At 40.5% G+C, this 16,463-nt stretch overlaps 1 protein-coding gene and 1 long non-coding RNA gene across 7 annotated transcripts in view; one reads left to right on the top strand and one right to left on the bottom strand.

Annotated features, from left to right (window-relative positions):
* The window catches only part of PHLDB2 (pleckstrin homology like domain family B member 2), a 65,279-nt gene that overhangs the window by 32,150 nt on the left and 16,666 nt on the right, over positions 1–16,463 (bottom strand). For all 6 annotated transcript variants that reach the window (XM_015624689.1, XM_015624706.1, XM_015624699.1 and 3 more), the window contains exons 4-6: positions 9,641–10,024; positions 7,284–7,427; positions 6,292–6,429 (exon numbers count right to left, since the gene is read on the bottom strand). In XM_015624689.1, the coding sequence (XP_015480175.1) occupies positions 6,292–6,429; positions 7,284–7,427; positions 9,641–10,024 (666 nt within the window). The remainder of the gene's footprint in view (positions 1–6,291; positions 6,430–7,283; positions 7,428–9,640; positions 10,025–16,463) is intronic.
* Positions 12,204–14,756, top strand: LOC107203167. Its single transcript, XR_001521032.3, has 2 exons — positions 12,204–12,499; positions 13,774–14,756. It is a non-coding gene; the product is annotated as an uncharacterized LOC107203167 (long non-coding RNA).

Genomic DNA, 16,463 nt, shown 5'->3' with positions numbered 1-16,463 from the left:
ATGGCTGCGTGGACATGTTCCCTCTGAACCAACCTTCCTACATAAACTCATGGAAACTCTGAAGAAATTAAGGTAAGAAATTAAAGTAAATTGAATGAAATAGAGAAAACTGGACAAAAACCTCCTAAACAAATAAGAACCCTATCATTTTACCAGCTCATGAAATAAATTCTATGGCTAGGTGATTCGGGCTCACTCATCAATGTTCCAAATCTCCCTGCCCTCCAAAATAACACAAAATGCCCCAAACCCCCCAGACAAACAAAAAATCCCTCTCCCAAACCCAAGGTGTGTGTTAGTTTCAGAAAGAAATTGTAAATAAGCCTACAATGCAAATGAAAGAGAAAAAGCCCAACAAGCTGAATGATTCACTTCTAATACTTTCCATGATCTAGTCTGAAGTACTACAGGATCTTTCTCAATCCAACTCACATATAAATCATCATGTTTTAAGGTAGCAACATGTCATAATCCACACTAAACTTCAGACATGCATGTTCAGTCTCTCTGAGGATGGAATCAACTAGTCTCACAGGTTTCTGAGAAATGTAACTGCATGTAACTGACCAGAAAAACCACACCGAAATAAAACAGAGTCTCCTGTGCCAACTGTACATGTTCCTTATCTGTATTTTCTGACTTTTGCATTCCTCTAGCTCTTTAAGGACAGATGCATTAAACTTGCCACAATTTAATTCTGTCACTAAATCCCTGTCAGTTTCATTACAAAAGCTACTAAGAGGAGAAAATAAAAAGTATGCCAGGCATATGAAAAGGAGCATAGTAAGATAAAAGAAGGTTGTTCATAGTATTTTTTTTCTGTATGAGTGGTAACTAATTTATTCTGTAACAGCTCATATTCAGTGATGGCATCTATACAAGGGATCTCAATAGTTTTGTTTCAGATGTATGCATTAATCTATTGTTAAAAAGCATTTTAAATCAGAGTAAGTGATCCCTCTGCTTCAAGTAAAAAAATCCCAATAGGTGCACTCATTAACCTGCTCCTAAGACAACTCAAATTTTTTGGGATTTCTAAGCTCATTCTCTCATCATTGCAATGTGTTCCCCTAGTGAGCAGATGGGGAGGCAAAAGAAATGAGATCTATGATTTAAACAACAAATCTGTGATTCTAAAGCACTGTTTCTTCATGAGTGTAAATGAGGAAACAATCATCCAAACTACAAGAAATAAAAACATTCAAGTCAGAAAATTCAAATTCTTAAAGTCTTCAACATCTAGATGACAGTAAGATGGTTCCAACTAGGGGTATAACCCATTCTGATATTTCTCTCATGAATGTTTTAAAATAAAGCTTGTGAAATTCAGGTTTTTCTCCTTGAGTCTTCATAATAATCTTTGTGGTCATTAGTATTCTCTCTACAGGATAACCAGATACCAGTATCATAAAGTCACCCCAGGACATTTATGTGGATATATCCAGCAGACACAAGTATTCCTCAAAACACTTCATCTTGTGTATTGTGTCTTAAGGAGGTAGATAATGTTATGGACATGGTAGCTCATCCTTTTAATCCTTTCAGCTTCTTGCTGAACTGGAATCTGACCAGTAAATATTAAAGAGACTGTGCTACAAGACATAATTTTTTGCAGATTCATCAGGATAAAACCCAGCAGCAGGGATTTTGCATCCAGAAGAGAAAGGATTGAGGAGAGACCAGTATATTTAACTTTGAATGCTGGTGGCTCATCAGACAGCTGCTCTTTTCCTTTACTCTATTCTTGCAAGTCTTTGTAGTACTAATTCAGCAAAGAGGTTGAGCTTCAAATGTTTTGGCATGCCTGGGATTTTCTCTTAATGACTGAAATGATATTTCCACAAAAGCATGTGGACAAAATTAAATGTATTCCAAAAAAGATGAGTTATCCCTTGCCAGCTGCTCCTGATTTCTGCTCGTGAAGAGTGCCCAGGAAGCCTGGGTTGATAAAGGAATTCCAGAGTACATATTTTCTTCATGACATAAGGCAAAGGTTCTCTAGAAGAAAAATAATAATCCCCCTCCTTTTTTAAGAGTCTCAACTTTTGCATAAATACTTGTTTTGAAACAGTCTCCCAAAACTGCCATTTGGCTGTGATTACCTCCCACAGCACATCTGCTGAATTCACTACTGATTTTCAGTTACTCCTGTTTGTTCATGGTTACTGATCTGTTCTTTCTTTCCCTGGCTATGCAGTCACTTTTGGCCTCACACTTTACTTGGAGACATGGGGTGTGGGGAATCATTACCCATCCTTCTCCACACATGTTGAACTGCATGTTTTAAGACAGCACAGATTATGAAGGCACTGTGTGAAAACAAGGTACATGGAAGAGCTGGCATCCAATCAGGCAAATACAATTTTCTACAACTTCCTTATAAACAAATGTCAATCCTGATCTAAGGTTCATCTGAAGGAAGTTGTAAATGTAAACAGCACCCTGGACCTGAGGTGCTGCTCCACTACAAACAACAGCAGCACTATTGTATTGTACACTGACAGGACTGCCATGGGAGTAACTACAGGGAGCCAGGCCCTGGTGGCAAGAGAAGAGAAGAGGGAAAAGCTTCATCTACTTCCTCATTTTGGCTACTGTCCAGTTCAGTTCCCTCTAGAGCAGGCTGTGCTCAAAGTAATTTTGTCAAGATCTGTAACTAAGCTCTTTCCCAGAGAGATTCAAGCTGTACCTGTCAAATTGTGTTAGTAAGGACTTATCAGGGCTCTCTCTGCATAAACGGAACTTCTGTAGAGAAAAAGAAAGGATGAAGAAAGGAAGAAGAAAGGAAGATGATTGTAAGTTGTTCTCAGGAAGGACAGCCAAAGAGGCAAAGCTGGACTTTTTTCCATATCACAGCATGATTTCCAGCACAGCTGAAAGCACAGGGCATGTGAAACAGCTCTGGAAGCAGCTACCTGAGCCAGGACAACTGAGTCCTGACAGCACTTGTCCCTGGCTGACAGGCCAGGTACCACATCAGAACTACGCCAAGTCCTGCAGACGGTGCTGAAAGGTTCTGTCATCTATTTGAAATAGCAATCACCCACAGCTCTGATTTTCAAAACCCAAGTAAACCAACACAAGTTGCTTCACTCCTCACAATGTGTGTGGTGGCACCATCACAACGGCAAAGGAAATGCTTTCAACTCACCTGAAGGTGTGCACTACTAATGTGGGGAGTTTATTCTCTCCCCACATTAGTCCCACCTCATGATCTGAGAGGGCTGAGCACAGGACTTGGATGAGACCAGCATGAAGCTTAACATATAATGTACAAACCCACTCACAAAACTCATCCCTGGTTTACAAGCAAGGGGCTAGGACACAGAGACACTGCACCACAGCAAAGAGCACACCGACAGCACAAACCTGAACTCACTCCTGCCTTCTGACTCCCAGTATGTTTTCCAGTCAATTCTTTTGCCTTGCAAGGACTAAAAATTGTGGCTTTAATACTCTGAAAAAGTTGGCTAAACTTTGTGTCATCACCTAAATGAAATGTGCATAGGGCATTTAAAAAAAAAACAATGATTAAAAACCCCAGTAATCAGGTAGAAGATACTACCTACAGTCCATGTCAAGTACATAACATCACCCAAATATTAGTTTGAGGTTTATTATCTCTCTTTTTAAGAATTTCACAGGTTTTTCAAACAGGTGCATGGGTCAGGATGAGATTCAAGCAGGCAGGAGTTTCCTGTCAAACAGGTGCCAAGATCAGTGGCAAATTCCATGAGATGCTCAAGTTGCTCCAGAGGCAAGTGCCATCCTATATAGCACTACTGCCCCACCATCGTTTCACAAGTGAAATGAACTCTCCCTCAACCTCCAGAGAACCAGCACCATGTGGTAAATTCAGATATCACTCCCTCACCCTGGCAGAAATGCAACCACTGTTTGAGATAGGGGACCCCAACAGCCCCTTGCCTTGCAGCCCCACCAAAACCAAGACCCCAGGTTATCACTTGGGGTGAAATATTCAGGCAACCAATAGAAACTGTGGACACTGGGACACTTGTTTCAGCAAGACAACACAAAAAGTACCATCAGTAGAGTGGAAACTCCTGGTCAAAACCCAAGCCTTAATTTTGTCCTAACTTTCAAATTATTTCAGCTAAAGGGACAACCTATCACTCCTACCTGAGCCCCCTTTTAGAGTGCAGGGGTTGATCCTGTATTACTACAGAACCAAGATGTTGACTACCTTGCATCAGATCTCCATGGCTGAACTTCAACACAGACACAATAATCAAGCTTTAAAAAATGCTACTGTTCCAAGACAGCAAGAACTTTTGTTTGTTGGCAGGATCAGTGCCATCTGTTTTGCTGGCTGACACTACTTTCCCCAGAACACTTCAGCTGTCACTTTATATTTTACTCCCCTTGTAGAAGCCTGTCTCCCATTTCTATTTTCAACTTCCACTTTTATGCAACGCTTTCAGACATATTCCAAAAAAAAAAGGAATTCCTAGAAAGATAATTTCATTATTAACTGAGCCATGGCTTGACGTTTAGCACACACACTCACAGTTTGGTTTGTTTGTTTGTTTAAAACAAAGAGGAATACACAAAAGAAAAAATAGCCAAAATTTTGTAGCTGATCTGACTAGTGCCACGCCTCATACTGAAAAAAATATTTTGAGTTAACTTGCCTTTTAAACAAAAAGTGCTTTTTATAGGCTGCTTTCCATGTTTCACTTCAACTGGAAGTTTAAGCTAGACCTGTCATTTGAATTTTCTGACTGCTATCTACACACTAACAGGTGACTGCAAGGAAATTTAAATTTCCTCCAGCTTTTACAATAACTTCCATTAGTTTAACTGAACTTTCAGGCTACTAGAAAGCCAGTACAAAAGACAAAAGATCTCTTGAACTTCTGAACATGTTATTTATTACCACTTACCAACCAGAACTTCCAGCGGCATCCTTTTGAAGGGGATCTGGTTGCACACCCTATCTGCTGACACCCACTTTAAACTCATCTTTCTGCCAAAACAATGCCCCATAGGCAATTTAAAATGTGATCACAGGCAACACTGAAAGCTGAAGGATCAGTGAGGGGTACACAAACACAAGGAGAAGTGCAGACAGGGAGGTCCAGGGGGGTTCAAATTCAAATGGGATGTGCACTGTCTCCCCACAGAGTGGTGATGTGGGAGCACTACTCTCCTTTCCAGACACAGGCTTGATAAGCACAGCCACAAAACAGCAGCCAGGCTCCTGACAGGGCAGGCAGAAATGGAAGACAGAAAGCTCAGAATAAAACAATACAAGCTGTAAGTTGTGAATTAAATGGGAACTGTGAAAGTGCTCAGAACATGCAGCTTTCCTAAGCAAAAAATGCAGAAAAGCTTCCAGATATTTCTGGAAAGCTTAAGAAAAGAGGAGAGACTAGTTTGAGCAATTCCACAAGTGACAGGTCTAAATTATGAGGTAGAGGATGAAATTTAAAAAGGAAACAACACTGGCTGAAATCCCTGGAAAAACTTCCTGACCTTGAGGTATTATTGGCCGTGGCACATCCCCTGTGGAGAAGCCACATGCCTGCAGAAGCCAGCAAAGAGCCTGCTGGAGGGAACTGGCACTCCCTGGCTCCAGTGATACAACTTCATTTTGCAAGCCCTTTCCATTTCTGCACTTAAAATCTACTTACACTGCTATCTTAATTTGGAAAGATAGGCCTATCTATTTCTTTTGCAGCTGAGAGCAATTAAGTACATGATTGTATATCAAAACTAATTAATTTCTGAGGCTTAATTACAGAGGGAATATTCAACAGTACTTAAATTGTCAGTCAGCAAACAAAATAAAATAATATTAAAATTACTTACTTGATTAATGTCTTATAATATATATTCTATATGATATTAGATAAAAACTGAACCCTTTTTCATTTTGTACTTTTGTTGAGAAAGTAATTTCTTTTTTTCCCCCCAATTTATATAATGGAGAGTAATGGAACAGTTCAATTAATAATGTTCTTTTAAACAACAGATAAACCAACTACAAGCCCTATATGGTTATTTTATCACTAAAAGTATCTTCACAGTAGGTCAGGTCTTTTTACTTCAACTTACTCTATTTTGCTTGTCAATTATGGACAAATTATTGGAAAATTACACTATTAAAGAGAAATTATGGTGAAAAAATATTTTTTCTTCCATATTTATCAAGAAAATTTACTTCTAGGCAGTATTTCATTAAATAAGCTCCATTAATATTAACAATATAAATATATTTTGAAAATCAAGGGGAACAGAGCACACAGCAGGCTACAACAACTGAATTACCTTTGTCTTTTCACCAATAACATTTCTCTCCAGTTCAGCTATTTTTCTGTTTAGATGATCCAATATTTCCTTCTCTTTCAGCAGCTCTGTTGTTTCAGATTTCTGTTCCCCATCCAAAAGGGCACATTCCATATCCAACTAGGAACACAAAACATCTTTCAGAAGCAGTCCAGATTCAGAAGAAATCTTGATACACATTATTTTCAGGGGGGAGGGGAATGAGTTGGTTCACAAGAGAGAAATATTTTTTAAAAAGGGGAGGGGAAAAAAATAACCCCATAAGTTTTTCTGCCACAAAAGTTAAAAAGAGGTCACAAATTTGAGAAAAAGTAAAACTGCAACATAAAATATTGCAAAATAAAGTCCAAACCAACTTTAGCTTGAAGATTCTTTTTTCCAAAACTTTTTGTTTTCTATCTCTTCTCTGTGCTTCTTCCTATTATGATACTGTCTCTGTGCCCAGGCTCTGTAGGAAACCCTTCTGGAACAGCTGTTTCTTTCCTGTTGTGGATAATTGGAGCAGGCACAACCCAAATGCCTGGCCAGCTTAGTCCGCAACTGTGAGATTCCAGAAGTCAAGAGGGTGCCAACATACCCTTGCCACTGTAAAGCCAAGGAGGTTTGAAAGGAAGTTGTCTCACTTCCTTTCTCTTTAAACAGTCACAGGAGATACCACCATAAAACTCCCAAGTGACACAAGGTATTTGGATCAACTGAGTGACCATTAAACAAGCAAGATTGTTCCAATTCCACTTCAGAGTGTAATGGTTACAGCTGGGAAAGGCTAATCCAAGCATCATAAGCATCCCCCAGCTGGAGAAAAATACCCTTCATAACAGGAGACTGCCAGGTTTGTGATCCTGGTGAAAAAGCACAGAATATGAAGGCTACACACACCCATGAGTTCCCTCATGTTGTGCCTGCTGAACCCATCAGACTTAGGCTATGTAGACACACCTAACAGGCAAGACATTGGAAACACATTTTCATACCTCTCTTGAGGATTCATCCATCTGGTCATTTAAATCTTTGATCTTCTGCTCAAGTTCTTCCAAGTTATTCAGAATTACTATGCGTTCCTCCTCCAGTCGACCAAGCTCCTGCCTTCTCTGCTCTTCACTGGTGCATTCTGCTATCTGCAGTTCACATCAAAAGAATTGCATTAGAAAAAGAGGGAAATGCTGTCTTTTCTGCCCCCTTTCAAGTGGTTTTCATTTTAGACATGTATGGCACTGATGGTTTTGAACTTGTTACATATTTCCTATCTACTATATTGCTATTTCTATATTTAGGAGGCATACAGGAGAAATAAACATGATACTTTATTTCCAGGCATTGGAAGTAACTACTATACTTAACAGTAAATACTGTTCATTCTAAATGAATTACTAAAACTTAACCTTTGAGAATACTTTACATGCTGTGCTATTTAGGTTGTAAAAATCCAATTGTTCCCTTATAAAAATAACACAGGCAGATGAAGATGCTTTTTATGTAAATTTCAGCTGTTCATTTAATACAGGTCAGGAGGTAGGATAGTACATTTTTGTAAGCAGTCATTAAGATTGGCAGCTTCTGTAAAATAAGGACAAAAGGTGGTTCCACCTTAATGCTCTCTTTTCACTGCCATTTCCTTACTAGAAACCTCAGTCAAGAATTAAACAAGATTATGAAGAAAACACCCGTGTTATAACAGCATCCTACACTAGATCAAACAGTACTGAGTTTGACATGCATTCTTCACGTTCACCTGACCCCAGGGGCTTGCAATCCACTTCCTCTGGGAAGCCTGCTGACTTATTATCCCCAACCAGGAGTAGAGGTGAGCTGTGAGCAGGGCTTTGCAGTCACCTCTGGGCCACACAGCCTTGCTCAAGACAGGCTCAGTTCAGCTACTGAATGGCTACTCTGAGAGCAGGCATTTTATCCTGGACAAATCTGAGCTCAGTATTTTAAAACGAGCTGCACTTCATTAACGCAGTTGCTTGGTGCTGCTTTTCTCAGGACTTAACAGAACTCCCTTTACAATGAATGAATGAATGAATGGTATTCCTTGATTTAGCAATAGTAATCCTAGCAGCAAAGCCTCCTTTTGTCCAGTCTCCTGTTTGGATAATACTGATTTCAACTCCCTAATAAGGATTTAAAATAGGATCTCTGACTTGCGTGAAGAAAGCAACAAATGGGAAGGAAATGCAAAGACCACAGCAACTTGTAAGTGAAATGTGTTACCATCTTTTCAACATGGAAAGACCAAGTCAAGTCATAAGAGCATGTTTCTGTTCAACACAATTTCACACCAGAAGGCTCAGCAGATTTCCAGAGAGATCACCCTTTGGAAGTGAAAATGTGTTACTATCACACCTCTCTCTCTACACACACACCATTGACTCTCAAATTGTGAATGCAGGGGTTAAATATAACTCACCTGAGGCATATAACCATGCTAAAGATCATATAGTGTGTAAATAACAGTAAATGGAAGAGACTAAGTATTTTGAACGTGTGAACTTGTTAAACAGAAACCTGCTTTTATGGCTTTGCTTGGTTTCATTTCACTCCTAATTCCAGCCCTTGAATCCAGTTATTTAACACATTGCCTGCCACTGGGATTGACTACACTGCTGCTCTGGCACAGCCTGGAGGAGGCTGCTGCTGCTCTAGTAAGGAAATGGTTAGGAATGCTGTTACCTCTTTTATTAAAGGACAACTTCCTTTCTGTAATGAAACAGCAGTGAGAAGCACACAGGAAAGGAAGTGCAGCTTATTAAAGGCAGCAGTTGGGTTGGAGGGGCAGGAGGCTTGCTGCCACTGCATCATCCCCAAGAGACAACAGCTGATCTGACAAGTGTCTCAAGTCTAACCCCAGGAAAGGAGACAGGACAGTAAATTCAGCTCAGGCAACTCCTCTTCACCTCCCATGTGAGTGTGAGAAAACATACTCCTCTTACAAGAGCCTTAGGTTGGGAGACAAAGCAGAGCATCCCTTCCCTTCTACATCTCAGCAGGATGCTAAGCAGGGTTCTGAAAACCTTCTTTATTTAAGCAGCTGTAATTGTTCAAGCAAATCCTTCTTCCTTGGGAGACCTTAAAACTCTTCCTGAACAGTACATCCCGCTGAAACAAAATCAACTTCCAATGCCATTAGCTTCCACAAGATACAGAATAATCATTTGCTGGCTGCTACATTTTGCTGGCTGTATTTTCTACATTTGATGGCTTATAAAGCCAAGTTCTGAGATTAATTCTCATACCTAAGCCAGCCTAGTTGTGGCCCCCACCAGGACAGCCAACTCCCAGAGGAGGATTTCAAGCCTGGATTACAGTGTCTGCTCCTACAGAGCATTACCTTTGGTGTGATGCTCAGGTAGGATGACTCGGTGGCGTCCTTCAGGAAGCTGGGAGCAGCAAAAGGTGGAGGCTTGGTGCTTTCACTGAAGGGCTCATCAGCCCTCAGCCCCCGTGGGGGCAGGTAAGCAGCAGTGCCACGGCTGTGGCTGCTCAGCTCCGAGAAATCCGAGTCGCTTGCGGATGATTTCAAATGGCTTCTGAACCTCGTTTCCAGATTCGCCTGGGAGTCTTCGAACACAGAATCCTCATCAGAGAGCTGAAGTTTTTCGAGTTCTTTGTTAATTTTTTGAACATCAGCAACTGTAGTAGCTGCAGCAGGGTCGCTGTCAGATTTGGAGTATTCTGCACACAGATTGAGGATTGTCTCAAGCCGCTGTCGTTCCTAGTTCAGAAAAAGATAATAGCACTGAGTGTCACATGGGAGCTAAAGTAGAGATGAAGTTAAAAAAAGCTTGCTTTGGGTTTGGTTTTTTGTTTTAGTGAAAGATTAAAGTCCATATGAAGTCTATCTACCACTTAGAGATAATGCACTGTGATAAATAAATTATAGTGCAAGATGAAGAATCAAAATTAATATGAAAGAAGATTTTAAGAATATTAAAACTTTCTACATTGGAAAGATAAATAAGTGTTAGGACATCCTATTTAACTAGCTATTCATTTCTGTGAAATGTACTTTTAAATTTTTTATTGAGGTTTTTGTGTCTACACCCCATTTGTATGTACACACATCCAGTGATCTCACTACGTAAATCACTACTTGTTCCACTTCACACTTACGCTATATTCCTACCAAGCTGCAAAATACTGCACGGATTTTCCATGAACTCACCCATTCCTGACTTTTTTAGATTGTCCATTTTGTTAACTGTGATTCCTCCTTTGAGAGAATTACTCCACATTTTGCAAAACACAGTTTTAGAAGCATTAACAGAAAAAAGAGGCATCACATCTAAAATACAACATCTGTCAAAGGCACAGAATTGGAGAAAATCTTTATTTATCAGTTTACTTCAAATTCCCTATGGATTCATACCAACATTTCAAAGTTGAGTCTCAGAGTAGCTGTGCCATTCTGACTTGATATGTTTCAAGTTGAGATAAACATTTAATTTCTGAAGGATTTCTAGATCTCTACGATACCTTTTATCAACTGTTAGCAAGCTATATTTGTTTTATTTTACTGTTTGCATAGCTTCTGGTAACTTCTATTTCAGATGGATTTATTTTTTTTTTAATACCTTTTCATTTTTAAGAGGTAAAAGCATTTATGTAATTTCATGTTACTTTTGTTAAAGAAAAAAATAAATAAATTGCTTACCATAAGTCTATTGAAAATTTTGCTGGAAAAAAAGACCACTGTGAGGGTTCCATGCTTGGCATTAATACCTGCACTAATGATCTAATTTCTAATTTCTAGCAAATCCTTCTACAGTAATATTTAAAAAGAAAGTCAAAAACCCAGCATCCTCAGCCTCCCTCCCCAGGAACCACTGATATATTTGGTTTTCCAGCTCTGCCTGACATTACATTTGCAAAGAGGAGTTACACAGCAGCTACTTCTGCCCACCCCAACACTTCCTATGCCCAACAGCAAGTGATAACAAGGATCAAGCAGAACAGGGCAGGCAGTGCACTGCCTCAGCTTTCCCTTTGCAGGATGCAATGCAACACAAATGCAAACCTTTGCATTCTGTGAAAATTTAACACTGGTTACACGCACCCAGAGTTTTATACGGCTACTGAGAGATTACCTGGTTGTACGCACCACACGTGCACATCACCTGCAATTAAGACCTCTGAGCTGGAGAACCTGTCTGAACCCACCCCCTTTCCAAGCACTACCCAAACAAGGGAGTGCTGTGAGAGAGCAGTTCTGCCTTTGGGTGGCTTATTCCCAGCTTTCTTCAGAATCCTCCTGCAACGAGATGAGCCGCTGAAACAATGGAGCCTGGCGCAGTGACCGCAAACTTCTATTTTCCAATAAATCGGTCCAGCAGATTCTCAGACATCCTTCAATCCCAAACGGACATAATTGTAACTCTCCAAAGCCTTGCTGCCTCCAGGCAGCCACTGCCAGACCCTAAGCCTCTTCCCTTACCCTTCCAGCGCCGCTACCCTCCCTTACTTTTGGCCAGGCAACCCAATTCCTCAAGCGCTGTGCAAGCGCTGCCTGGGACAGCCGGTAATTATGCAGCTCTCCCTGTTGTGACTGCATCCAGCCTGTCCTCATGGTTATAGATGGGAAACATGGACATCAGGACATGAGGTCCCACCCCTCCTGCAACAACAGGCTGTATCAGGTTCCCCCATGCTGAGCTTCCATCCCTTGGGCAATAATAGGAAACGGCAAATTTCAAAGCAAGGCCACTGCACATTCCAGCCCAAGTGCTCAGGTGAGGGGCTCTGGCTTGGCCCTTTCCCCAGCAGACAGGAAAAAAAGGAGTTATTTTTTTCCCCCCCATCAAGTCTCAGCTGCTCAGAAAAAGCTTAAAAATTGCAGGGAAACCAGTCTTCAAAAAATTCCTGATGAGCTTTCAGACACATTACACAAATACTGATATTTCTCACTTCTATTTTGACATGTGCTGTGAGGATTATGGACAGGAAGCTCTGTGGTTATTTTATACACTCTATTCTCATCATTTCATCTCAGCCAGCTCATTCCAGTTCCAGCACACCTGCATGTAAGTGCTTCCAGAATGAATTTCTCAGTGAAGAAGCAGGCTAGGAAAGCACCCTTGCAATGGAAGAACACAGGACAAGTAGCCCATGGAAAATCCAGTCAATAATTTTGCAAGAGATACCACTCATGTTATTTGTGACACTGAATACAGCAGAGGAAAAAAACCAAAAGGTATGTCAAAAGCAGGAAATGGATCTAAAATTGGCTCTGGTGGGAGGGGGGTGATGTTGAACCAAGCCTTATAAGCTGGTATGTTTCCCCATAAAATGTCTTTTCTAACAGATTAAAACATATCTGTGTATTTTCTGCAATTCTCTTCCCCACTACAAAAAGGGGTAACAGGTCTTGTGCAGCTTCTGCCTGAGCTGCTTCACTACTCCTGGCTTTGAAAAAGCTACACATTACACATGGTTGTCTGCAAATTTAAGTGCTGAAGGACAAGGGTAGGATAAGGAGATAATAACCATCTTCTGCTATTGATTACCAATTACATTAAGAGACATCCCTGGTACACAGTAAAAAAATTTCCAAAGTAGCAGAGATAAATATCCCATTTTTTTAACAGCAACCATGTGGAGATTCCTAGATTTGTTCATCTGCTACATACCATATTTATGAATTTTACAAATGTGTAGAAGTGCTGCTATATCTGGATATCAAGGCAAGCCTTGGTTAATCAGCTGTGGTAAACAGGAAGCTTTTCAGGTAAGTGCCATTAACTGGATAACCCCAAATTTAATTAAAAATACATATGCAGTCCATCCCTTGTGACAAAGACTAGCAGCTGCCAAAGAACAGTGTTTTCCTACTGTTGCTGAGACAGACAAACCACCACCTTCTCAGCAAAAGCTGGGAACAGCAGCTAGTCAAAAAGGACAGTGGGGAAAGAGGCAGAGAGACTGGGGGAAAGAGCTGCAGAAAAGCCCCCAAACTTTCTTTCTTACAAGTACATTCACTACCTCATGGATGAGAGGCTAGAGAAAGCTTTTTCTTTCCTACATTTCTAAGGAGCTTATTTCAATGATAAAGTTGACCTGGGTCTGAGAACAGTTCACCAAGTGTTGCAGGAATCCAGAAATGGAGACACATTTCTCTGTTTGTCCTATTCTCCAAAAAGGTATTAATCTTGTCTGACACAGACAGAAAGGCTTCCAAATATCCCTGGGCAAACCAGGATTTATAAAAAATTAAGTAGAAAGCAGTATAATGCTTAGTATGTCACTGAAGTAAAAAATACAGATTTTAGAGTGTTTAATACATGGAGTAAAGATGGAGGAAAAAGGGTGTGTTTCTTAGCTCTCCTTCCTTCTTCTCCATGATTCTGCAGTTTTTAGAAGCACAAAGAGTGACTGGTTGAAACTTAGTTGCTGTTTCAGTTATGTAAGTAGATATAGAAAACTTATTTGTTAATATATAAAAACAATACACATGTCTATTATTAATAGGTTAAAAATGGATATAAAGATGAAACAGCCGTGTGGTTTTGGGCCATTTTATACCTTCAGAGCCAAAGTGAGCCAGGTTATACTGAATTGAACTTGTGCAGAAAGTCTGGGAAGGCCTGCCAAGTTTTGTGATAACATCCTAATAAACACAAGAAACAAGATCCTAACAGGCTTTGGAGTTTTCTTCCTGACCTGGAGAACCGAGATAAACGGAGCTCCCCGTGAAGGAGAATCCCAAAGGAGCTCGGCTCTGAAGAGACTGAGAAATCTGCTTTGAGAAGTGCAGCATCAAAACAGAGAAAAGCTTCAAGTGCTCTTCCTCTTCCCTTCGGTTTCCACCGGTTTTCTGTTTTCTCATTGCCAGCCCTCGTTTTCCCAGGGTTATTGCTTCAGCTCCAAAGTTACCACCAGCAGCACAGCTCTCAGAAGCAGCACCTGCATTTCATGTCCCTCTCTCAGAGGCAGCTGTGACAGCAGAGACACCTGCACAGGAAGGGGTGTGGAGAGCCCCAGGTCACAGCAGAGAAGCACCTGTGCCTCATCCTTCCCTTCCAGAGCAGGCACAGGAGAAATGGACTGGTAAAAACAGAAGACACCAGTGGCACAGAGTAGAGACAGCCTGCAGGGAGGAGCTGAGCACATGACCTTCCAAGAATTAGCTCCTGTACCTGAGGCACATGTTCTGCTCCTGAGGGAATGCCACTGGCTGCCAAAATAACAGCACTGTTCAGCCCTTTTGTCCCTGTAGTACCTATGCAGATTCTCCTTTTCAAACGACACTGAGGCCAGGAGCCTGAAGACCAGACTTCCAGAGCACTACTTCAGTTCTGTAAATGAGAACAGGTCTCCTGGGATTGATTTCTTCCCGGATCACAGTGTTAATTTGCATAATATACATAGCTGCAAAAATTAAATGTATGTAATCCAGATTTTGACTTATTAAAGACCCCACAGAAATGTTTTATGACACAATTGAAACTGAATGTTCCTGGAAAGTTATGGAGTCATCAATATTAGTTATATTCTGCAGGAGGGTTTATCCTATTATACAGCACTTGTTCAATTACAAAACTAAATGATGTTAAGTAGCTGTTCTGTAACACTATAGAAACTGTCAAATACTAGTGGTGGAAAAAATTACCTTGAAGCTAGCCTTTGTCTGCTTGGCTGGGACTCCTTTGAGAGCTAATCCCTCACAGTTTTACATACAGCTTGGGTACTTTATGATTAAAGGATCTGTAGAAAGACACAGTGCCAATACAGATTTATAAAACATGTATATGAGGTTTTGCACAAAACCACATGAAGATTTACATAAGTTCTATTAACCATGATTTTAAAGCAGTACCATCTTAAAATCTCAAAAATAGTTTAATTTCTTTTTCCCTTTGCATAAGCACATCTTACCAAATTGCAAGGCATCAATGCAAACCAGGCACAAGGATATTCTGTATTATTCCCTACATCTGAATAAACTAATGAAATGCAGTGCTTTTCCGACTGTGACAAAGTGGACTATGGAATAAGCCCCTTAAATTTTATTACTTCTAATTCAGGCATAGATAAATTGAAACCCTTCCCAGTACAAATCCTGGATCTAGTAAAACTTTATTAACAATGTTTATGTATGTTTACAGATCCCTACAGACAGCTGGGCAATGAAAGGCATCACGAATCTACTGCACATCTAATTTTTAGGTACCTACCACCATCTAGAGGAGATACACAGTACTGCCTAAAAACCAGCACTGAAAACTTTAGTGCTATTTAAACAAGTGGCTATCAAAGAAAACATATGGCCCTTAATATCAACCCAATGATGTTACCTGTGCAGTTCTACTCCCAACCACCCCATCATCTGAAGAAAAAGAGCCTTTTTTAGTTCCAGCAGCTACCACAATTGGGCTTTCATCTCAGATAGGAAAAAAAAAAAGTGAGATGTCATCTTTAAATAATAATAATAATAATAAATAATAAAAAAAAAGCTAACTGAATCACATTGAACATTATCAGATCCCAGCAGTAATTTCCCCCCTTGTTTATAAGGCTCCTGGGTTAGTGTCAGCAGTATCTACTTGTGTGCAGCTCGTGTAAACATCCCCGTGCCAGGATGCGATGTCCGGTCAGCTGGGCTGCAGAGGAAGCCGAAGCAGGTCGTGACCCTGCTGCCTGTGCCAGGAGCAGCCCTGGGCTGCCCCAGCTGCTCCCACAGCCCATCAGCCCCCAGAGCCATGGCAGCAGGGAGCATGCCAGCTCCTCCTGCTCTTCAAACCAAAGGAACAAGCTGGCAAAGCTAAAGTGGCACCAGTCTTCAGCTGATTTATGTGAACCCAGCCACAGACAGCAGATCTAAAGAAACAGGTAAGAAAAAACACCAAATCCTGCACGAGTACATATGTGTCTTTTGTATTTGGTGCACAGGAACAAATTAAAACTTGGACTTTTAAACAATTAAAGAAAAAAAAATCTACATATTTTTACTATTTGTACATTTTTTGTTTTTTATCTCTGATTATTTCTTTGGGCAATGACAGCAGATCTTTTGTTGTCATCTGCAGGCTGCAGCAGCAGCTCTAAATGCAAACTTCCAGAGGAGCCTCTGACACTTAAAAGCAAACTAAACACAAGCAGAACTCATGGAATAATTTACATGGAAAAGAAAAAGTAAACAAGTGAAAGTAAACAGAAGA

The sequence above is a fragment of the Parus major genome, chromosome 1 (genome assembly GCF_001522545.3).
Source record: "Parus major isolate Abel chromosome 1, Parus_major1.1, whole genome shotgun sequence".
NCBI lineage: Eukaryota > Metazoa > Chordata > Aves > Passeriformes > Paridae > Parus > Parus major.
The sequence above is the reverse complement of the archived record's forward strand: the minus strand, read 5'-3'. Positions and strand labels throughout refer to the sequence as shown.